This window comes from Aedes albopictus, chromosome 2 (assembly GCF_035046485.1).
Source record: "Aedes albopictus strain Foshan chromosome 2, AalbF5, whole genome shotgun sequence".
NCBI lineage: Eukaryota > Metazoa > Arthropoda > Insecta > Diptera > Culicidae > Aedes > Aedes albopictus.
The window spans coordinates 385986826-386012369 of record NC_085137.1 but is presented as its reverse complement, the minus strand read 5'-3'; the positions used below and the strand labels follow the sequence as shown (position 1 = coordinate 386012369).

Genomic DNA, 25544 nt, shown 5'->3' with positions numbered 1-25544 from the left:
GGCGGAATGTACCGTTTTGCGGAAAATCGTTAATATGATACAAAAATTAAACTAATCGAGAGACTACATCATGATAAGATCTAAGATTCAAAACTCAAAACAGCAAATGAAGTAGGCAATGTTTCATATCAACAATTAAATTTTTGTAAGGGTATGCTTCGAAAAATCAGCTTATGTATGAAAGAAGGAAAATTCTTCGATAATATTAATTCAGCAGTTGTTATTCTAAAATCAGCATAACGCATAATATTTATCAAAGAACAGCCTTTGTTGAGAAGAAGGACTGATATCTGATATCTGATTAATAGCATATCTGTTAAAAACAGTGTATGTTTGAAAGGTAGGAAATCCTCTGATACAAAAATTAGATTTGTTTAGATTTCTGTTATAACAGTACAAGTTAGTTGGAACATCAAAGAGAAGAGAAAGCCGATCGAGTTATTCCTAAGTAGTGTTACTTGACTTAAGGGTTACGCGGTCACGTGGTTTACAGAAAGCAACATTTTAATAACATATATAAAAATGCAGTGGCATACGTGGGACTGCGCATAACTTGCGAACGAAAGGTCCGATTTTGGTCGTCTTAGTTTTGTTCTGTTAGTTTTCACCCAAGGAAGGTTTATAAGGCAAAAAACATGGAAAAATTAAGAATTTTTGGAAATCGATCTTCCACACGTTTTGACCGGGGACTTCGGCTAGAAACTTGAAACGTCAAAAAACACAGTAGGCAAAACAAAGTTTGCCGGGTTCAGCTAGTTTTAACATATAATGCTTTCAGTCAATAAGGGCGGACGTGTAGAAGCTGAGAAGTATGCTCAGTGCGAAAATCATGATGCTGGGAGATTAGGCTTAAATAATTGACATGAGGCGATTAATCATTGGGCTAAATAGATGTTAGACCAATTGGATTGAAAGATCTGCTTATTATTAAAGGAAAGAAAAATCATATAAGAATGAATTAGTTGCTGGTTTACTAAATAATATTGTAGCACTGCTACTTATAAGTTAACAACTTATTCTTTAACGAAGGAAAATTTTTAAATGTGGTTATCAGTTTGGTCACCAGCAAGTGTTATTTGAAAGACGACCACATTTAAAAAAAGGACAAACCTCTTATAGAGTTAGCAGTGGACCACCAATAAGGGAACGTCCATAAATTACGTCACGCAAAAATCGACCATTTTCAACCCCCCCCTCCCCCCTATGTCACACTTTTTGTATGGGACCTCTAAAATTTTTGTATGGGTTGTCACACTTTTCTGAACCCCCCCCCCCCCTCCCCCCTCAAAGCGTAACGTAATTTATGGACGTTCCCTAAGCAACATAACTGTGCAACTCGAAAAAAAAAACTCGATTTAGAGAAGGATACATTTCTGAAGGTAGGGTCAGCAGCCTGGCAACCAAAAAACATACTAATAGTGTTACTCTAAAGCAGGGTTGAAAAAATCAAATTCAATTGAATGACATTTTGCTGAACTGAATGCTTTAGGCATTCATTTCCAGCTCCACTGTGAGATACTTGAAAGTGAACACAGAAAAACTCAACTACTTTGTGGACGTAATGACTCCACCATCATCAACACACGCTCTGCGCTGATGGATGCTTCATGTCAACAACGGCCGCATGAATGCGACTGGCCCATAAGCAAGCGTGGTGAATTTTCTCTTTTGAGTGCCAATGACAGGGAAAATGTTGTTATTGAATCTCGCCGTCGCCACGATGTGAGTGACGAGAGAATTTTTATTCTCTTCTCACCCGCCTCCGTGAAGGAAAGAGACTTTTACGTCAGAAGCGGTGTGGTGAAAAGACAAAAACAAAAACTCACATTCGTTGCATGCTTTCATTTTTTTGCAACCCTGCTCTAAAGAACAGTCCATTCTTAATAGAAGGAAACATGTTCATTTGATTAGCAGTTTGGTCACTGGCCAAAATATTCAACAGTGTAACTTGAAAGAACAGCCTATTATCAAAAGATGGTGAAATCATCTATAGAGTGCCGGATTTCATCGCCGCAAACTTAACAACACATATACAGTCTTTGACGAAGAAGACAAATGATGGAACATTAAGCAATTCGGTATTCGAAAAGAAGGAACCCAGCTAACACAAAGCCTTATATGATGTTGAATAGGATGCTAAAGTGGAGGCCATATGCGTACCTGCTCCCATTCAATCGCGTGAAAAGTGTGCGTATATCGCCTCCACTTTTGCATCCTATTCAACATCATATGCGATCATGTGTTGACTGGGAAGAATCCCTGATGGAGTTGTTACCAATATAAGCGCTTAAAAGTACAATCTATGGAACAACGATTGATTATTGATTATTACGTCTAATGCCCATCCGTCCTGATGATGTTTGGCCTAATGGCCTTTGGCCCTACGTTCGAAATTCTTGAGAACAGATTACGAATCAAACAAGGCAAATTTTTATTCAGGAAGGTATAAGATTTACAATCAATTAGAATAATCGGAGAGCTAAGGTTAAGCAGAGTTAAAGTTGAGCAGAGAAAATAATTTGTCATTCTTTTGTTGTCAAATGTTAATTTCTTGATTTAGCTTTGGCTGACCAATCCATGCAAAAATTAAACTGTTGATTTTTCTATCGTTTGTAAAATATTAAATTCCGCGAAAAAGTATTCCGCGAAATGGTATTGCGCGAAAGAGTATATTCCGCGAAAAGTAATTCTGCGAAATAATATTCGGCGAAATGGTTCATTCCGGTAAATATTGCACTGCGAAGAAAAATTCCGCGAAATGGTGTTCGGCGTCCAAAATACCCTATGAAATTATTTGCAGCCTCATGTCAACAACTATTTTAGCAATTTAACTAGAAGGAACATGCTTGGAAGAAGGAAAAATATTATGTTTCCAGTTCAAAACCGAATTAGCGACATTTTTTCTTTGACTTTCGCTGCTTTTGCCTTGCGTTAAACACAATGTCGGAAGTGGGGCGCTGTATTGTACACCTGGTGCGCTATACAGCGCCCCACTTCCGACATTGTGTTTAACGCAAGGCAAAAGCAGCGGAAGTCAAAGAAAAAATGTCGCTAATTCGGTTTTGAACTGGAAACATAATATGTGATGAAAACTTTTCAGTTTGATTAAGTCGGTGGTTTGATGCCGACAACTATTTTAACAAAAAACTCAAATGAATAGCCTTAAGAAATTTACTATTTGTGAGAATTACAATAATTGTAAAAATTACGGTCCCTTATGTATTCTGCAGTAAATGATTTTGTGTCCTTCTTATCGATTACTGTTCTTTGAATATCAATACTGTCAAACATTATACAATTATAATTCACTGCCATTATTTACAGAACACAAACGGAAAATTAACTTTAAATATTTTTTTCTAGGAAATGGTGCATTCCGGGAAATGGTACATTCCGGGAAATGGATTTCCGGGAAATGGTCCATTCCGGGAAATGGTTTTCCGGGAAATGGGGGACAACCGTTTTCATTTTGTCAAAACCTCTGTGGTGATTCAACATTTGGTTGATGGTTTCGCCGTTAGGTGGCGCAAGTTGTCAAGTAAAATTTTAAACTTCTCTAGATCGCGATCCAGAGCAGATAGAAAAGTGTTGTCTTCGGCAAAGTTTTTCAGGAAGTCAAGAGCTATCTAATTAATTACCATTTTGTTTGTGATTTCACCGCTAGGTGACGCTATTTGTCAAGTAAAATTTTTAACTTCTCTGACTCGCTATTCAGAGCAGATAGAAAAGTGTCGTCTTCGGCAAAGTTCTACAGGAAATCAATTCCTACTTACTTGGTTCGTCACTGGATAGCCCGTGGCCCAGCCAACAACTTTGTCGAAGGCACCACACAGTTAAATTATCACGTTATTGAGATACACGCATATACGTTAATACTTTTGCATGCAATTTGTATGCACACTAGCGCCACCCAGCGATGGGTTTGCCAATGATTTAGTTCATCACTGGACAGCTCATGACCATGCCAACAACTTTGCCGAAGATACCAAGTTTTTACAAAGCAATATCGCAATAATATTTACAATCCCAACTATCTCATTTGTATAAGGTACTTGCGTCTCCATCCAGCGATGGGTGATGACGCCGCAGATAGCTGTTACCACTCTCTTCAACACGCAAAACGTGCAGTGCTGCCAATTAAAGAAGTTAGAAATCATGCGAATAAAATGTCCATTGTTTCGAAATTTAATAACGCCCTTATCAAAAGTGCAACTAAAAAGTTATCTTCTAACAAAGTGTTCCCTAATATATGCATTAAATCTTCAGGGGGGAGCGGATTTTTAGAGTTGCTTTAAAGTGCCTTTTTCTTCAAAAGTTTGAAAAGTATGATTTCATCATACTGAAAAATTAAAATTCTAATATAAAACTTTAAGTCGATTGCGGACTAGCTTACCGATTTTTTAGAATTTTTTAATTTTGCAGGGCTTCATTTGAGTCCATTTGCAACCATTTGTGACTATTCGCAATTTTGCAAAAATCGACACGGCCTAGTGCTCATGAAGAATAAGTTTGGGGTCGCTGCTGTAGATCCTTACCGGGATCTGTGATCTAGCGCCTATCGCTTCAATCCCTAGCTTGTCCCTTCTCTCCTACTTTGTATCATTCGATTTATGTACTTTCTATCTCTTCTCTACATATACATCACGTGTATATTCGTATGTACATACTAATTGCTAGAGTCAGAAACGGATTGAAAAACCCGTTTCCCTTCCTTCCAACTTTACTAGCACAGTGTCATCACAGACAAACAGACGTAACACTCTTCAAAACGTCTTGGCACATGCATTCAACGATCAATTCAAATTTCATTTGATTTGTGCGATTTTTCCACCAGATGCGCTAGTGTTCGATCACTTTGACGTTTGCCAGTGTACACGTTGCTGAATGATGCAAACAAAAATTACAGGCGATTTGTGTAGTAGTGTGCGTGTCAGTAAAACGTCAAATCGAAATCCATCATGGCCGACAGTGTCGCGCGCGGTTCTACCAACAGGTGGCAGTGTGCTCATAAAAATGACACCGGACAAAAGCTTTTGATAAATTTCCTCTAAGAGTTACGTCTGTTTGTCTGTGGTGTCATTCTATAATATAATGCTTACAAGTTATGCAACCAAGCGAACGGTGATGCATCATCTTCACAGTAATCTTCTTCACACAATCTAACGCTTTACGCCTGACATCCACGCACCAGTGCGTGAACCCTGTGCCACAAATAAACACTTCCCAACAACAATCTGACATCCGTATAACTTTGCTCAGGTGCAGAGAACTCAACGGCCTGAAGTGGGTGAGAGATTGCACTTCTCTCTCCTTCCCCACATTGGCGTGTAACCTAACGTAGCAGACGCCATTATCACACAAAAATAGAAGATCACCAACACTCACACACTCAAACGCCTGTTAGTCCCAAGCAGTTATGTGTGGATTAATGTACGGCGTCCCGACAACGGGTTTACGATCAACTTGGGCAACTATAGACTACTGAATGAATGAATCGTATGAAAGAAACAAATCTTACGAAGTTGCCAATAAGCCTTGGTTACCAGAACTAGGTCGATTCTGGGGAATCGGGTAACTTTTCCCGGCTCTATCTGGTCGTCTCATCCAGACTGGCAAGATGCAGTTTTTGTTGCGATTTCGGGAAGGAGGATGAGCGCATCAAGTGCAACAGATTAGACGGCTGTGAACCTTGTGTTCTGCTTGATCAAGAAGATCAGGAATTGGCGGGATCGTCATTCTACTTCTGGAATGGTACTTCAGTTTAGCAACGGTATTATTTCAAGGGCAAGTCATTGCCAATTATCCGAAACCCTTTTGTCCATGCAGGCTGAATGGGATACGCTCAGCAGAGCATGCCAAGAAGCGCGGGGGCTGCGAGAATTTCTTTCAAGACTTCAACGAAAACCAAGATCATGAACAGCCGCTCCAAGCCGCTAGACACCCGTGAGCGATTTGTACAGGAATCTTGTGTCAAGGAAAATGATGATCTACACTACTGTGCAACCGATCGTAAGGCGTAATTAAACCACCGACGAACCGACGTGACAGCTAGAACAAACAAATTCAAATTTGTTGTCCGCGACGCCATGATGAAAAATAGCCGAACACTATCGCCACCTCTATAACGGCCCGCGTTGGTATGCTAGCTTGATACCAAATCCCCGTGTGTTAACATAGGAAGAGGTTCGCGTCTACGCTGATTTGACAGAAGGGTTCGCTCGCTTTGCTGGTCGACCGTTAAATTGAGGGGGGACAGTTTTGAAACACCACTGTCACGTCGGTTCGTCGGTGATTAAACTCCTAAACTCGCTTATGCATTGAGAGTTTTGCAAAATGCTTGAGGCTCAAAGAGGACTCTGAAGAGATGCAATATCAGATTACCATACGTTCTCGTTTTAGAGTACATGTACAATTTCTCGGAAAAAAGTAGAAAAAAATAGAGGAAGTATTTAGATCACAATTTTACTTGTAAGTTTGGAAGAAAGTTTCATCAGATGTTTCTTCAAGATTTATGCATAAATATTCCCAATTACAGTCTTAATGTCTGTTGAAAGGAAAAAAAAGTTCAAGTTAAAACGTGTGACTGTTGGTGTTGAAAATGGTGTGCCGGAGAAATTTTGTGAACTGAATACCATCAGCGAAAAGCTCGACGGATTGGTGCTTACTAACAGACTTGCTGCAGAAGGCTGTACAATGGAATTCACAGTTACGTGGAAGATTCTGTAAGTTTGTTCTATTTAGAATTAAGGAGACACCCGGAATCAACGTGCGGAAGCGATTTCAATAAGAATGAAAATGTTTCAATCCTTGGTTGTTTCGTGTTTTTTCCTGATCATCGCCCTTTTTGGCCTAGCGTCAAATGAAGAGGACGTGGTCGGAGCGTGAAAAAAGTGGATGCTCTTGGTAGCATTTGAACAGTGGGGTGACACGGCTGTCAAACTCGGTACATCGCCGCTCCACCCAACATCATTTTTGGTACGGCGCGTTTTGGTACCCACTTTCTGGTCGGTTTACCCTAACTTGCTCCTGATTTTCGGGTGTGTGGCTCGTGTGTTGCTAGTGCTTATTTCAGAAATTACATATTTCAAACGAAATCGTTGTTTTTGATGATTGTTTCTCTTTCCTTATCACTTTGCACGATATAATATGTAGCAGCGAAGCAGTGTCGATGTTTCCAGCGCATTTTTTCCATGAATTAAGCAATCAAAACAAAAACATTGGACGCCATGTTGAATTGAATGCTGGGTAGATGATTCTGGCCCTTCGTCATCCCCCTGATTTGAAGCAGTGCAGTTGAAAATCAGATTTTTGACACGCGAAAATCGATGTTTCCCTAAACCGTGCGTCGGACGTACGTCGGGCATAGTGCGCTGGGGAAGCGCCCAGATCCTCTGTCCATCGCACAACGTCCGACGTTAGCTTTCACGTATGGATTTGGAGAAAAATCGATTGTCGCGTGTGGGTAAACTTCGGGTTTCAACCGCGACGATAATATTGATTCTTGAGTCATACGATGACTTCGACGACGGACTATGTGCGGAGATATTTAGTGTAAATATTTTTTGTCTGCATTCATTCAATATATAAAACTACATATATAATTTCATAACAATCCATTCCCATTACTTAATCATACCCGACCATTCCCGTACCAAATCCCATTTCCTTTCTATTTACGAGGGCGTCGGTGAGTCGCTGGCATCTCGATAAATAGATAGGGGAAGATTCAAAAATTACGTCCATCGTTTTTCGGGATTTCTAGACACCCCCCTCCCCCCTCTGTCATGCAATGTCCCTATACCCAATACACGTACGGTCACACTTTTCTAGACCCCCCCCCCTCCCCCAAATGTTGGACGTAATTTTTGAACGTTCGCTAGCATCCCTTCCCTATTATCCCCTCCCATCCTCATAACGTATTTCTTATCGTTTCAGAGAGCGAGCAATGGCGCTTAAGGCGAAACTGGAAGCATTTTCTCATTTATTCGGTTTTTGATTTTTTATTAAATAACGAAGCAATATTTTCAAAATCGGTTTTCGTGCAGATGTAGAGTATGAATCAAGGTATCTTCTGAATTTTTTAGAGGTGGAAAATGTTTTCCATTTTTGCAGAAACCATTTTTTCGTGATATTTTGTTCAAAAATGGTTTCTGCAAAAACGAAAAACATTTTCCACTACTAAAAAAAATTCATAAGATACCTTGATCTATACTCTACATGTGCACGAAAACCGATTTTGAAAATATTGCTTCGTTATTTAATAAAAAATCAAAAACCAAAAAGTGAGAAAATGCTTCCAGTTTCGCCTTAAGCCTAGGCTTGTTAGCCAGGACACATGGTCCAAATACCTGTGCCCCATCCCTGAAGCAAAAAGGCCCATGGAGTGGCGCAATTTCTTAGCTTTGTCACTCCCAACGTTGGTGTTTAATATACTAAAACACTTACAATCACACCAACACATCTACATGATCTACTCAAATATACTTACACAATCTGAATCTTACCGCATCACTCGCTTATAGTGATTCCCCAACCATCCCATTCAAAATATCCAACTCCTTGACACTTATGGGGGAGTCGGTGAGTCGCTGACCTCTTGTAAAGTAGGTGTCATATCATCATATCCTTTCCTATCCTCGTAACGGAGAAGATGTGCGTGGCCGGCAATGGAAGTTTTCATGTCTTTTTACTTCAACCTCTGATTGGATAGCTATTCATTCCCAAATAGCATTCCATAAGCAATTAGAATAGAAGTATCAAGGTTCAACATGACAACTTTCAGTATGCAATCTACGAATTACTCCGTTACCACGCAAAGCAACGCAACGCAACGCAATTACAGTCTAGATGTCTGTTGAAAGGACCTGTATTTAGACTTTTACAGAATTCGCATAAAATCCGTCTCAGATTTTCTTCCTGGAGAACTATTAAAGAACAGGTTCTAGAAATATTCCTTATAGTTTTGCCAGAAGTTTTGAAAATACATGGACATTTAAGTCGAAATTTTTATTTTGCTTTGAATTGATTCCAAAATCAATAAATGAACCACAATGTTCAAAATTTAGTTAAAACTATCTTAAAGCATGCATTATTGTTATGGTGGGACCATTTTGGCACTTTCCCGCTATAACTCAGTCAAGTGTTTGTACACGCTCGGATACGTAGATTATCCAGCCGTCTACAAAAATTAAAGTCAATCCCAACTAACATTTTGATGATCAATTAGTCTTGTGATGTTTTGAGAACCGTCATAAGACATTAATATCATTTATTTTGGTTTATGATAGTTCTAACAACCTCTAGTTTCGGGATTAGTGTAAAGTTTCGTGAGTTAAAGGGGAAAAGTGCCCAAAATAGGATCCCCTGCCCAAATGGCCCCCACCCTACAAGTGCGTACTGCGAATTCGCTCGAAATAGAGTCAACCAACTTTATTGTATCACGCATGCGATCTTCGATTTTGTTCTTATCAACATTCCTCAAAAATCTTACTTGAGGGATTGATAATAGCCTTCAGAGCAAAAGGTTCCGAATCATTCGAAGATATTTTGTGCCTTCGTCCGATGAAATTGACATTCCGCGATAAGCAGCCAGATTTGCTAGCCTTATCAATCGTAAAAGCACGATCCGGAGCCGTTGCCCGTTGTGCGCGCCGAAAGGATTACTTCTGTTGTTTTATCAGCAAAGAATCCCGCAAACTTTTGGACATTCACAAATGTGAGCTGTCTTCAGGAATCGGGTTCGAAGCTTTGATTCATCGCTGGGTTTGGCTATATTTTATCTTCGAACAAAAATGAATAATTCGTTTTACTCATGCTGTCGTGAGTAATTGGTAGCACCTGTTTTTTACGGTAATGTTCATTTAGATATAATTAATCACTCACCTTCGAAGTACTGACGAAAGAACGTTAGGGTTAGCAGCGACCCGAGTGTGTTCGTTTGCCCAGAGAAATCCATGTCGCAGTAGTACGCCACTATTCCGGTAATCGCAAATCCAATCCAAATGAGTGATTGAAACTGCGCTCATCGATGAATGGGGAATCGTCATTAGATGCTGCATGCTTTGAACTATTCTAAATATTTCACGACTACTCACGATTCCGAAAATTCCGGCAAATATGGCAAACGCCCTGAACACTCCATAGTTCTGAAACACCATCTTGCTTCAGCTATTTCCCGACAGTTTATCGAGAAAAAGACCACGACTGGAAATTCGTTGCGCGACGGTTTCGAAACTACTTTACCGACAATGTTCTACATTCACTGTGATACGAAAGCAATGCCCAGAGGCAGCTATATCGTTGATATCGGCATCACAAAACACTGTATTCAGGCCGAACGCGTAATTATCAGTTCAACGGTTCAATCGATACTAAACGGCATACGCTCCGGAACCGATTTTGGAACGCCAAAAATTGACCAACTGGGTGAATTTAAGGTAGATTGGAGACATGCATCCTCTTTGAAAAATCGTGTGAATTAAAAAAGCTTATCTAACTAAATATTAGATAACAAACTAAATCAGGCTGAGCAGGTTATAGCAGCTATGTTGAACACTTGCATACATTCTGGCGCGATACCGGACGCTTCTTCTCGAAATGGTTTGCGTTCAGGCTCTGTTTGTGGAAAAAAATTATAACTTTGAGACAACATCTCATACGCCTACAAAACATTATATTTCCTACACCGCGATCCCCTATCGATGATGTTTGGCAAATCATGATGCGGAATTGACAACACAACACGTCGTCGCGGCCGAGCAGGTGAAGCATCTTATCTAGCTTCTCCAGCACGCCTCCGCACGCGTCCCCCGAAAAATATCCTTCCTTCGTCGTTCCGACCGATGTTCCTATGGGGTAGAGGGGTAACCTGTGTGTGATTCCCGCCGCCGCCGTAGCAGCTACCATCAACTACTGATAACGACGACGTAGTCATAAAATGATTTCGCCTTCACGGTATCCAAGTTTTTATCAACGGGCCAAGACCGTTTCAGTATAGGTAGGTAGGTGGTACATAAAATTCGCACGAAGTCATTATCATCGTAGTTCGTGTGCTACAGGTTTGGCGAACTTCCCCTTCGGAAAAGTTCATTCCGTTTAGACCGTCACAGGAGAACAGACGAACCGATGGATGAAAATTAGACGACGGCGTCAGTTCTGGTCAGCTCCACAAGTTATGGGCCCTGATAAGGCTTATCTTCTGAATGTACCGCTATAAATATAAATACAGGGGAACTTCGGTATGTCGACTTCGATTTTCAACTTGTACGTGATTTCAAAGTGTATGGTAACCCTTTGGAAGTCGTGTCATCGAGGTTACTCCAAGTGATTCACTGAGTAACCAGCTCTTGAGATATAAAAAAAGTTTCAACTCCCAGTATGAGCGCCCTTACAAATATTTTTCGTGTGTTCAGACAAATAAGAAAATAGTTTCTCAGTGAAGTTAGGAATTGCTTTTTTTAATCTTTTGCTTTTCCAAATTTAGAAAAAAATCACCTTCATACGTGGGATTTTTTATTTCGTCCTCCTGAATATAATAATTTTTCCCATATATTTTTATATATGCGCTCTCACAAACATAGAATAATAATTCATGTGAATATTAAACGCTTTATGCTTCCACATGTATTGGATAATTCTCCTTTTAAACTAAAGTGACCAGACGTCTCGGATTCAAGCTAGTCGTCCTGCATTGGAAAGAGTCCCAGAAATGTCCCGCATTTCAACAGTAGCATAACTATAGTTTTTTTTTTCAGATATGTTGAACTGCTTCTGATCTTCTAAAAATGAAACCTTAGACAATTCTAAATAGACAAAAAAAAACATTTAACCAGTTTTAAAACTGTTTTCGAATTTTGGACTTTTAGATCTGAGAGTGTATAAAGTAAAGACAGGCTTGTTACAAGAAGGATGTAGGTAAATTTGCGTTTCTCTACTTTATATTATTGGAGAAAAGGCACTTTACACTGGACTGTGAGCTGACAGTAAAATGGACTTTTGATTCGTAAACCAACAAGATTCATTTGCATTGATTCTTGTAAGCTCTCTCCAATTGTTTCATCAGAACTTTGGTTTATTTCTTTTCAAAAATTTCTCTAATAATTTCCAGTAGCAACCCACAGGATTTTCTTGGATGAATATGTGTCAGAGAAGCATACCATTCATGGAAAGTTTCTTCCGGAATTCCCCTCATCAGAATTTTCCGGAAATTTACAGAAATGATAAAAGGATTTCTATGGAAATGCCTCAACAAATATATGGTGAATCACACTTAAAACTCTACTGGTAATTGGCAAATATTTCGCTTCTAATGAAAATAAATCTTGGAAACATATTTCTTTTTTTTTTAAGTTATATTCTTTTATAGTTTAATATAGATACACGTAATATTGGAAATATTGAAGGAATTGTTTTAGAATTTCTCCCATAAATTATTTGAAGAGTTCCCTCAAGTAATCTACCAGTACTTTATCTTAGAATTCAACTAGGAAATTTCCATAGTTTTGTCACAAACTCTTTCCTGAATTTTCTCCAGCTATCTGTTTTGACAAGATTTTTTCATAAAAAAATATTCGGACTTTTAGAAACAAATCTCTTGAAAAAAAAACAGTCTTTATGTCAGCTTCATTGTACAGTTTCTAACAAAAACTATGAAGGAGCCTGATAAATTTTGCAAGGACGTATTTTTTTTAATATCGTAATGTCCATTTTTCAGAAACTTTGATTTTAAAATCTGCATTTAAAAGATTTACTTTACACTTTATTACATTTTGATTTTCGTCAAATTTTCGGAATTATTATGGATTTTTTTTGTTGAGATTCGTAGATCATTGGACTTTTCGATTCTACCAACAGTTTTTTTATTAAATGTAAATATTTCGAACATCTTATCAAAGTTCTTTCCACAATAATTTCCATCAGTCTCTCGGTCTTTATGTTGTCTCCTGCTTTCCAGGACGGCATTTATTACTTAAATCACAATCACGGAATACTTCTGCAAGTGGTCGGTCTCGTTCAAGTAGGTCACATCCTAAAACTGATTATTGTTAAGTTCTTGATGGAAAACTATATAACTTTTGATCGGTGTGCGGCCATGTGGCCGAATGCCGTTTGGCCGAATGTCGTTTGGCCGAATGCTATTTGGCCGAATGTCATCTGGCCGAAAGGGTCGTTTGGCCGAATGCCGTTGGGCCGAATTCTGATCAAAATGACTCAAAGGTAGTTATTGACATTCTAACTTTTTAATATGATCATCAGTAATATTTCCTTCTTTCAATCATACACACTAAGTTTTATTTCACGAGTTCGGCTGTGCAAACCTCGGTTTGTGAATTTTAACCGAGACTCAGCTAACAAGATAGTAGGTTGCTTAGCAACAGGGGGTGTTATTCTGATTCTCGGCGTTTTTAAGCTGAGATCTCATCAAAACATTAAGTTAACTTTTCGGCTGTGCAAATCTCGGCATTCGCAAACCGAGATTCAGCATGCTAAATTAAGTGTGTAGGCTATTCTTTCTAGTTTTGACTTTCAAGGATTAGTTGACGTTGAAACTGCCAATATTTTATCAAAGATTTTTCCTTCTTTGAATCATAGGCTGTTATTTCTAGTTATACTGATGCGGGGAACAGTGGCATGGTCACTTAAGTTCATCATTCATTTTTCGGCCAAACGGCATTCGGCCATATGATTCTTTCAGCCAAATTGCGTTCGGTCAAACGGCATTCAACCAAATGGCGTTCGGTCAAATGACCCGGAACCCTTTTGATCTCATTGATACCCATTCCAAATTTCTTTAAAGAACGCGGGCTTAAAAACATTTTTATAAATTTTGTGCACCAAAGAAGCTTCTTAAAGTTAATCAACTTTTTAACCTTCGTTCAAAAATAGCCATCCTAGACTTATGTGAAGGATAGCCCGTCAAGCTTTTCTCAAGGCATGATGACCAAAAGCGCCATGCTACCAAAAGCGAATCATCAGCCTTGTCTTGAACATCCTATTTTTGAAACCAAGTTAAATGAACTTTTACACTAATCATTTCTGAAAGTTTTGTAATTTCCACAGAATTCTAAGGTTTTCATAAAATTCTGTGAAATCACTTTAATTCATCCGGAGTTATCAAAGTATTGCAACAGTTTCACTGATATTTGTTGTATTATTGTGAATTAGCAGCTTGCTTATTTATGTAGAAGATTTTGTTGTATTTGTTTAGTAAGTGCCATGGTTAAATTTGACATTTAAAATCTAACAAATATTTATGAAATAATAAGATTTTTTTTAAGAAAACCGTTTTCAGAAACTGAATGTAATTCGGATTTTGAGAAAACATGGTACTGCTAACTTTTCACAATTTTACATATCAATTTTTGAACTGAAAGTTCTAAAATAACAAAAAATCCATGTGAAAATATGTAGGTGTGCCGCGAAATTTTCGAAAATTTTTAAAGGCGCCGCGATAGCAAAAATATGAGAACCTCTGCCCTACTGCAATCTGACACGGAATTTTTAAGCAATTTCTCCAGGAATGCCTTCGGATTTTTTTTTGTATCTCTCAGGGATTCGTTTTGTAAATTCATAGTTTTCTTTAAAATGGTCTTCAAAATTTTCGAGAGATTATTTCTAAAATCAACTTAAAACCTTTATAATAAAGCCTCTAGAACTCCACTAGAAAAGGATCTATGGGTTTCAGGCCCATGCGCAGAAGTTAAGGAAGGGGAGGGGGTTAAATCCCTAACCTCCAGCACTCCCCCCCCCCCCTGGGAACGGCCATCAGGGGTTTCCTCATAAGATCCACCATAGTTTCTTTCGGAAATGCGTACGAGAATTTCTTCAGAAAATCTTATGTTTCACGGATTTCTCCAGAAAATCTTAAATATGGAATTTCTCAAGAAATTGCTCCAAGAATTCATTTAGAGAATTCGAATTTTCCCTGAGAATCCTTCGCTAATTTTATGAGATACCTCAATAAATGTGTCAACTGCTTTATGACATCTTCGGTGTTTTTTTTTTCGAAATTGCTTCTCGGATTCCATTAGAAATTGCTCCAGGAATTCATTCCTAAAATCCAAAAAGATTTTTTTTTTGAAACTTCTTCAACGGATTCTTCAGAAATACTTCCAGTGCTTCTTAAGAAACTTCTCATGCGCTTTCTTCAAATCTTCTCAAACCAAAATCCAAAGAAATTTCCTTTAACCGTTATGTGGCCGGCAAACTTTTTGCTTTTTTCTACACCGTGTATTTTAAATGGGTGCTGGGTACCCGGGTACCCTGCCGGCCACATAAGGGTTAAGAACTGTTTTAGGAAAAAATTCCATGGATTCCTTCTAAAATTCGAACAGGGATTATTTTTGGAATTCTGCTTGAGATTCGTCTAAAAAAATTCTCGGAAATTTCTCCAGGATTTCTTAAATAATTCTGTCAAAGAAAATCGTCCACAGACCTCTTCAGAAATTTGTACAAGTAAGTCCACCAGCGATTTGTTCAAAAATTACTTTACAGATTCTTATAAACAATGCTTCAGGAATGTGTCCAGAAATTCTTCAGGGAATCATCAATAAAGCACTGCAGGAATTCCTCCACAGGTACTTACATAACTACTTTGAGTGGTTTGAGGGATCTTTACCAATTTACTATACTTTTAGGAATTCCTTTTTATCAAAAGAATTCTTCATGATTTTTTCTAAAAATTCCGCAATCAACTTATCTAGGAATTCCCCCAACAATTTCTCGTGAAGTTTAACCATGAAGTTCTACAGAAATTCCTTCTTCAAGAATTTTCCTAGGATTCGTTCAGATATTTCTCCAAAGATTCATTCATTATTCTAGAGATATCTACGAGTATTCTACAGGAGATATCTTCAGAAATTGCTGCTCTTACTCGTTCAAAAATATTTCCAGAGACTTTTTCAGAATTTTAGGATTTTTTTCAAACTTTTTCAAATGTTTCCATTTGCATTTTTTCTTTCCATTTTTTCTTTCAGAAATAAATTTAAACTTGAAAAAATCTACAGAGGAGCCATCGCAAATTATTCCAAGAAATCCAAAAGATTTTTTTTTTAAATTTCTCCTGTGATTCCGTCAATAATATTTTGTGGGATTCTATAGGGGGTTCCTGCAAGAATTGTTTCAGATATTCCTACAGGATTTTTTTTCTCATAAATATTCTTAGAATTTCACTAAAAAAATACAAAGCAGTACTAGGAAGAATCCCTGATTAAACTTTTGAAGGAAATTCTGATAATATTTCGGGAGGAATGCCCTCAAAAATGTTTCAAGAAATACATGCAACTTTTATAGCAATCCTTGAAGTGAGTTGCTGAAGAATCACTGAAGGAACCCCAGGGCCAGTAGGATTTCTTTTTGGGGAACCCGTGTACTGGTTTCAAAATAAATCTTTTTGAAAAATTTCTTCAGAAGCTCCTGGAGAAAACCCAATGATTATTTATGAAGGGATTCCTGGAGAAATTTTCAAATACATAAGAAATTTTCGCTGAAATCATTACAGGAAATCCCCCAAAAGTCTTCTTTCTTTAAAAAAATCTGGGAAAATGTTGACTTCCATGAAGGCGTGCCAGTATAGCTGCGATGAAATTTGGAAACATTGAGAAACTAGCTTTGATATGACCATAACAAAAAATATATAAATTCTGTCTCAGCCTTTTCGTCTATTTCACTGGCAGATTACCACAACAGACTTATATTACTTATATAGACCTATATAGACTATAGACTGGCTCAAATACAAAAATGTCGAAAAATTCCACGGGGCACCCTCTAGAGTCGTGCCTTTGGATGAGAAGAGCAATCTGTGAAAATTTCAGCTCAATCGGTTTAAAACTGAGCTGGCGCAAATGAGTTGAAGGTTTGTATGGGATCTTCAGTCCAAATATATGGGAAATTGGATGACCTCCAGTCTCATTCAGCACGCTGGATGAAAGAGTTTGATTTGGCTCATAATTGAAAAAATAATAGTTGATACCCTAAGGAACAACTTTGTAGAAGACCATACCATGATAAAACTTAATTTAGTTGCGGTTTCAGCTAACGAAAGCAGGATGAGGACATCTTCCCCCGTTTACTCTCGGTTGTTACATGAAGCACGTGTTTGCTGTTCGAAACTTGCGCTCTATATCATAGGCGGCTGTGTTGTCCTTCATTTCAATTGCTCACGCACGTGGGCGGGTATCGAAACAATGAAGAATTACATAGCTGCCTAGGATTCGCGCAAGCTTCGACCGACAAACACGTGCTACGTGTAACAACCGAGAGAAAACGGGGGAAGATGTTCTCATCCTGCTTTCGTTAACTGAAACCGAAACTAAATTAAGTTTTATCATGATATGGTCTTCCACAAAGTTGTTCCTTAGGGTATCAACTACCGTTCTTTCAGTTCTGAGCTAAATTGAACTCGCTGAACCGGCGTACTGAGTGAGAGACTGTAGGTCATCCAATTTCCCATATATTTGGTCTGAAAATTCCATACAAACCTTCAACTCATTTGCGCCAGCTCAGTTTTAAACCGATTGAGCTGAAGCTTTTACAGATTATTCTTCTCATCCAAAGGCACGACTCTAGAGGGTGCCCCGTGAATTTTTCCAACTTTTTTTTTCTCGCCATACAAATGTGGGCCGGTCTAAGACCACATTGTAATTAATAATCGGCAGTTCTCCGACATTACGAAAATTCCCTCGCTGAGTCAATTTAAATATACCAGTCAACAGCTCAAGAACAATAAGCCAAATGGATGATAGTAATAGCAGTCAAACTCATCAACCGACAGCCACACCCCCCCCCCCCCTGTGCACGGGCTTGGCTGCTGATTTAAAAATAAAAAGCCGTGAAAGTTCCACTGAGCCGGTGCAGCCACGCATCCATCCGGCTCATTCCGCGAGCCTGGAGCAAATCTTATGGCATGACATGGCGACCGTAACAGGATAAGTCAGGCTTTTTTCATGATGTTTGCTTAGTTGAATCGAGTTTTTTTTTTCATTTTTATCCCTTTGGGGCAGTGTTGGTAAAAACTCAAATTCTCAAATCTCATGGTTGAGTTGTTTCACGCGCTATTCTTGACTCGCCAAACTCACCACCGAAAAAATCAAGCATGAGTTGACTCGCGATTTCACTCATTGCTTCATTTCTTGGTGTTCTTATTATTTACATCAAAGTTTTTAGGATTATATGATAGAACAAAAGCAAATCTCGCGTACAATAACATTGAATGCCGTTCAAATTGATTCGGGTTCGTTTAACAAGCGAACGAGATTTCGGCGCTTGACTCATGAGAGCGAGATTTTGCATGAAAATCTCGCGCGTGAGAAAATGATTCAGAATCGCGCGCGAGTTTGCTCACGCAGGAGCGGTTCATGAGTCTGCTTTGAGTGTGATTTTACCAACACTGCTTTGGGGCTGAAGCTTGAGCTGGAGGGATTATGTATGACCCCGAAACAAATATGGCTGTATAAAATCATCGGTTCGGGTTCAGGGGCATTTTAAGGGGCTTCCAGGGAGTTTCTCAGGGGCGTTACAGGAGGTTTCTGGGATGTTCCAGGGAATTTCGGAAGCTTTCCATGGGGCTTCAGGGTGTTCCAGTGGGTTTCAGGGGGTGTCAGGAGCATTCCAGTGAGTTTCTTGGGTGTTCCAGGGGGCTTCCGGGGTTCCAAGGGTTTGATGGTCAATCCATGACCCGTTTTAGAGTGTTTCAGTAGGTTTCACGGGGTTTCGGGAGCGTTGAAATGGTTTTCAAGTGATTTCAGCGGCATTCCAAGGGTGTACCTACCAGTGGTTTCAGAAGTGTACCTACCAGGTGACTTCTGGGGGTTCCAGGGGTGTTCCATGGGATTTCAGGGGCGTTCCACGGGATTTTAGAGATGTTCCAACGGGTTTCAGGGGGTTACATATGCATTCTAGGGGTTTTCATCCCAAGAAACGTAACTAGCTGAATATCAGTTTCTTAAACTATAATTTTCTTAAGAATGGTTTGTTCCTCTCCTAAAAAGCTAAAATGTTTGTTGGGATATCACCTGAAATCCCTCTAAAACCCGTGAAAGTTCATTGAAAGCTATCTAAATTTTCCCTGATTCCTCCGGAACCCCCTGACAATGCTTGAAACTCATCTAATACTCCCTTAAAAGCCCCATAAGGCAGCCTCGGAACCCCCGAAAACCCTCCGAATTCCTTCTGAAACTCCCATGAAACTTAAGTGAAAATTGAGTTTGAGTAGTGGCAGCCCCCTAGTAGCATATTGAAAAGTGAGGTATGTCAACCCCCCTGGATAACTGTGTTCGATAGAAATTTATGTGTGATCTCAAAATTACACTGGTGATTGCTGATAGAAAAGTGTTAATTTTAGCACCGACTTTTCAGAGAAACTTAGAAAAATCTTTAAACGAGAATCGAACTCAGATCTTCCGAGTGAGAGTTCACGCCTAACCCCTCGAGGCTGTCTCACCAAGCTGAAGAGAAGGCAATCAAAGATAAACATGTTCCACCATAAAGGAACAAACTGTTCCCAAGTAACACCATTTGTTATGTAAGAGTTTAAATTTCAGGTTTCATACATTACCTGTTGATTTTTTCTTGTAATTTTGACTTAAAAATTTAAACTTATAAAGTGAAAACAGCGAAAAAAATGGCGGCTTATACAACATCTTGCAAGTTCTATAAGATGCATTATAATACACTTACGGAGCTAACAATTACTGCCATGGTTGGTTCCAAACAACTTTCAAATCATCATTTGCTTTATTCAAGTTATTAACCAACTACAAAAACTTGCAAAATACAGATATAATGTGATCAAAATGATTGGTTGTACTTAAGCATTTTTTAATTGATATAACTCATAGAAAACACAAATAAAACACAGTATAAGCATTAGTTGGAATTGGGTTATGTTAGAGTGATAAACATTACAGAATTCATAATTACAACAACTCAATGACAAGTCCATTACGTAAACTGCAAAATTGCCAAAAAAAATGTAATATGTGTTTATAATTACACTCATCTGGTTAACTTAAAAATGGATTTCCTAGAGATGAAGTAAATTGTAAACCTCTCGGATTTAAATTATGGGATGGCTTTTTCTGAGTGACATGGTAGGAACATGGGTACACTGCAAAATATTTTTGCTGGTAATCAGCAAACTTTGCTGATTTTTGGCGTGCTGATTGCATTCAGCAATACAAATTACTGAGTATCAGCAATTATTTTTCAACTTGCTGAACCATCCAGCAATTTTGACAGTTAATCAGCAAAGTTGTGCTGAAATTCAGCAAAAATGTTGCAGAAATTCAGCAATTTCTTTTGCTGATTTTTGGCGTGCTAGAAGCATTCCAAAAAGTTTGGTGTGTAGACATGATTAAATTTTGTCTGCGGTTCGAGATTTGTGGTGAAACTTCGGGTTTTACTTATCCATTTTTCAAGCGCCTCAGAGATTAATAAATATTGCAACTCAATCTACCAAAAGTTTTCTTCCTTGAGTCGATTTTTCTTAATCCACAAAAAAAAAAACAATATGGCAGATTCACGAATTATGGTGCTTACAGTGCTGTTAGAAAGTATTGAGAAAGCTAAGTTTAAGTATAGATATAAGGGAGCGTCCATAAATTACGTCACGCGAAAATCGCCAATTTTCAACCCCCCTCCCCCCTATGTCACACTTTTTGTATGAGACCTCTGAAATTTTTGTATGGGTTGTCACACTTTACTGAACCCCCCCCCCCTCTCCCCCAAAAGCGTGACGTAATTTATGGACGTTCCCTAATTGAATCTATTGCTCGTCAATTATTCTGCCTTAAGTGGAAAAAGAATTTCAGATTATAGAAACATTTCATCTGAACTATATTTTTTTTTCAGGATGATTAGGGCGATTTACGGGAAATAGCATTGTTAATTTCATATTTTTAATAATGTTTTCGTAATTTCATTCGGTACTGTAACGTTAACAGATTTTCATAAAAAGAAACATCTCCACAGTTTCTTTAACAAAATTACTCATATAATACGTTCAAACAACATCTTTCCAACTTACTCACAAATAAGTTATATTTTTGCTTTAAGGACAAACGTCTTGAAATCCCGCTTCAACAGTGCATCAGAACTTCAAACGCACAAATTTCAAGAAGCAAGGTTCACACAACCGTGCGTTTTATTATTCTGTTCTTGCTCACTTGTAATAAGCTTAAAATAAGAATATCAGGGGCGCTGGTTTTGTTTACAAAGAGATTTGTGCCCTCAAAATCGTGAGTAGGTGCCAAAATCGGCCATTATGGCGGCCATTTTGGGGTTCTTACAAGTCTGTCCTTAAAACATAACTATAACGCCAAATAAACTAATTTATAACATTTATAACAGTTCTTTCTTTTGGTGAAGCCGAATCTGTCAAACCGTCAAAATATTTGTTTTGAATAGCTGCGTTTGGTGTTCGGTCCGGATCATCGTCGGAGTATTCCGGTTTTAATGAGATTTCGTCGATAATTTGTCTTGCAACAAATTCGGACCAATACGCGAACGGTTCACGAGTACGTATTTCATTTAAATTATTATTGTTTAATTATTACAGTCAGACAGAATCTCGGTGGAGCAAACATTCACTGGGGATTGATTTTATGCAACGATCCGCCTCCAGCAGCTGTTATTAGTTGCCTAAAAAGATGGTCGGTTGGCATAACTTAAATTTAGATTTAAGACAACAACGTTGGGCTCTGAATGTTTTGTCTTGATAATAAAGAAAAGCACTGATTGCACTGGTTATTGCGAATGTTGGCCGTGAGATAAATTGTCTTTGGTTGGTCCTTGAATAGCTCAGGCGCCACGAATATTGTACGACAAATGACACGTAAGTACTCATTATTTTGGTTTCATGCTAACGTAAAAATACCCGACACGTGAATAGTTGAACTGTAAATAATGCAGATTTAAAACAAATGCTAATATGGAGTCGTGGAAACGTTATCATTGGATGCTGTCATTATACACCTTTACATTTTATGCTCTACTAATGTTGAATATTTGTGTAATGAACATTTTTTCTACATGACATAGACGATGCGCGAATAAAACACATTTCTGCTGTTTGTATTTTTGTTACATAATTATAACTTGAGTAAAACACAAGATTTGTTCTGATACACTTGTATTACATTTATAAAACATCTTTTGAAATTTTTATTTTGAAAGATGTTTTCTGTGTTACTTGGGTTGTACCGGTTCTGCCACAGAGAGCGAGAGAGCAGCGAGGCAGACGACTGAGCATAGCTGTCCTCGTTTACGTTACTGCATGTAAATTTCAAGCGAATATGTCTCAAAATCTGTAAACAGTACGCATGGTTGGCTGATTACTGAGCGGACGGTATCATCTCACGGTAAATGGCTGTAATTTTGTAGCTTCCGCTATAATTTTCAGACGATGCTTAACTTACGTGTTGTTTAATTTTCATGATTTCTTTCTTTGTACAGTCAACTGAATGCTGTCGTGGACAAGATTCCGAAAGGTGATATCCAGATCCTCATGGGCGACTTCAACGCGAAAATTGGTTCCGACAACTTGGACTATGAGCACGTCATGCATGATCGAAAAAATAGTGTTAAATTCGGTGACATATGATACACATGATTGGAGCGTGGGATATCACAGAAGTTTACATGACATATCATGTAAAAGTCATAAAACATCATGTAAACTTCCATTATATGTCATGTAATACAGCATGACTCTGTGTGTTTACATTACATATAACACAAATTTACATGATATATCATGTAAACCATCATAACACTAAATTTACATAACTAAACTGAAGTTTACATGACGTGTAAATCTCATTATTTTTATCTGTGAGGGACGCCATGTTCTCGGAGAAATGAGCGAAAACGGAGAGCTGTTTGCAGAATTTTGTGGCAAGAATGGTATGCTGATTGAGGGATCGCTCTTTACTCATCGACTAGTGCACAAATTGACATGGGTTTCCCGTAATGGCGTCACGGAAAATCAAATCGACCACATCTGCATCAGCCGAAAATGGAGACGGAGCCTTCTTGATATGCGGAACAAACGTAGCGCCGACATAGCGTCCGACCATCATCTCCTAATCGGCGAGATCAGACTACGCATTGCGAGATCCATCGACAGAAGGAGAAAATCGGGCGCCGGTTCAACACACGCCGACTGGAAGACGCTGCGGTGAGAAGGTTCTTCGTCGAGGAGCTAAAGAACCGTGCTGCGAATATTCCAGAAGGTGGAAGCGTAGAAGATCAATGGAGCGCCAACAAGAACGCCGTCATCGCCACCGGCGAGAATCATTTGGGTGAGCTACGCACCCGGAGAAAGCAGTGGATCACAGATGATACCTGGATGAAGATAGAAGAGTGGAGGAACGCCAAAGTCGCGATAGACGCGGTAGACGGGACAAAAAAGCGTGGGCAGACCCCCTAGCCGACGAAGGCGAGAAAGCCGAAAACATCGGCGACAACCGTCTCCTCTATGATGTTTCACGTCGCCTTAGTGGGACTAAGATGAATGCTACAATGCCCGTGAAAGACACGTCTGGACAGTTACTGACCGACCCGGCTGACCAGTTGAAACGTTGGTTTGAGCACTTTGGAAACCTTTTTTAAGTGTCGGTCACGTCATCAACACCTCAGCATGATTCGCCAAGGGTTCGACGCATTACCCGTGTCAACACCGAAGCTCAGTGCAGGAGATAGAAACAGCCATCCGTAGCATGAAATCAAACAGAGCTTCAGACGTCGATCGCATATCAGCTAAGATGCTCATTTTTCGGCCGACTGGATGCAAGGCGTCTCAGTAAAGGTACCCAAAAAGGGTGACCTGACTGTATGTGATAATTGGTGGGGCATCAGTAACATACTGTGTATCGTTCTCTGCAAAGTGATCCTTAACCGGATACAGGAGAAGATTGACGCAACTTTCCGACAGCAGCAAGCAGGATTCCGTGCCAGACGATCCTGTGTGGACCATATTGTCACGCTCCGTATCATTCTGGAGCAAATCAATGAATTCCAAGAAAAAGCTTTCGACCGTCTCAATCACGAATCATGTGGAAAGCGCTCTGGCGCAAGCGTCTCCCTGAGAAAATCATCGGCCTCATTGAAGCACAGTACAAGGCATTTTCGTGCAGAGTACTGCACAACGGTGTTTTGTCCGATCTCATCCGGGTCGTTGCTTGTGTGAGGCAAGGGTGTACTATCACCGCTACTTTTCCTCATCGTAATCGACGAGATCCTGGTAGGTGCGATTGATCGTGAAGCAAATCGTGGAATGCTGTGGCAGCACATTACCATGGAGCACCTAAATGACTTCAAATTGGCTGATGACGTTGCTCTCCTAGGTCAACGGCGCTCTGATATGCAGAGCAAGCTCGATGATCTTGCCAATCGCTCCTCAGCGGCAGGTCTTACCATCAACGTCAACAAGACCAAATTGTTGGATGTAAACACGGTCAACCCTTCCAGCTTTACGGTAGCTGGGCAATCAGTGGAGAATGTTGAAAGCTTCCAATATCTTGGTAGCCAAATGGCGGTCGATGGCGGCACCAAGACCGACATAGGTGCACGGATTAAGAAGGCGAGGGCTGCTTTTGCGAGTTTAAGAAATGTATGAAAAAACAACCAGATTAGTCGACGCACCAAAATCCGAATTTCCAACTCGAACGTGAAATCTTTACTGCTATACGCCAGTATCAGTGTGTATCATTGGAGAAAACTCAACGGCTGCAGGTTTTCATCATTAGATGCCTGCGGTATATGATTCGTGCATGGTGGCCTCACAATTGGATCTCCAACGTGGAGCTCCATCGTCGATGTCATCAAAAGCCGATAGCCACAGAAACTCGGGAGCGAAAGTGTAGCGTTAGATTGGAATCCAGCAGGACATCGCAGCAGAGGCAGACCCATAGGCTCATGGCGGCGCAGCTTCAACAACGAAATCAAGCAAGCCGACAGAAATTTGACCTGGTCACAGGTCAAGGCGATGGCTGGCAATCGCCCAGGATGGAAATCTTTCAATTCGGCCCTCTGCACCACCGTGGGTGCCCAGGACTGAAAGTAAGTATAAATTCCTTAAGCCATTGCCTACTTCTAGGCGTTATTCGCGGTTTTGAGGATTTTAATCCTAGAATAAATCAAAAAGTACATAACACTGTAGAATGTGGACAACATATTTGAAATCAGGGTCCCCTAATTTAGTAAGTAAGAGTATTTTCAACACTAACGAACATTGATCACTGACATAATCAATGTTACCCCAAATCAACCAAATCAAAAATTAGATTATAAAGCCTATTTAAATATGTTTTAAAGTTTCACAATACTTTTTCGAGTAGTTTAACACATACTCAGAGGGTCATTATTTGTTTTCAAAAATATAAAACATGCAACTTTTTTGGGCGGTATTTTCGACTGGATGTCACCTGGTATCTTCAATTGTAATGGCTCGGCAGTCTTATTAAAGAATTAAGCGAACTACAATGTTCTCGCTCCGACGTTTCGGTCCTGGGTTGGGACCTTCTTCAGGTATGTATGTAGGGTTA

The 25544-nt window shown here is 39.3% G+C and overlaps 1 protein-coding gene across 2 annotated transcripts in view; it reads right to left on the bottom strand.

Annotated features, from left to right (window-relative positions):
* The window catches only part of LOC115270030 (uncharacterized), a 38192-nt gene that overhangs the window by 8835 nt on the left and 3813 nt on the right, over positions 1 to 25544 (bottom strand). The window contains exons 1-2 of one of the 2 annotated variants that reach the window (XM_029878962.2): positions 10095 to 10976; positions 9883 to 10015 (exon numbers count right to left, since the gene is read on the bottom strand). The exons of the other annotated variant lie outside the window; for it this stretch is intronic. Of the exons in view, the coding sequence (XP_029734822.2) occupies positions 9883 to 10015; positions 10095 to 10157 (196 nt within the window). The 5' untranslated portion in view covers positions 10158 to 10976. Of the gene's footprint in view, positions 1 to 9882; positions 10016 to 10094; positions 10977 to 25544 lie in introns of those variants that run through there. 2 annotated transcript variants of the gene reach the window in all.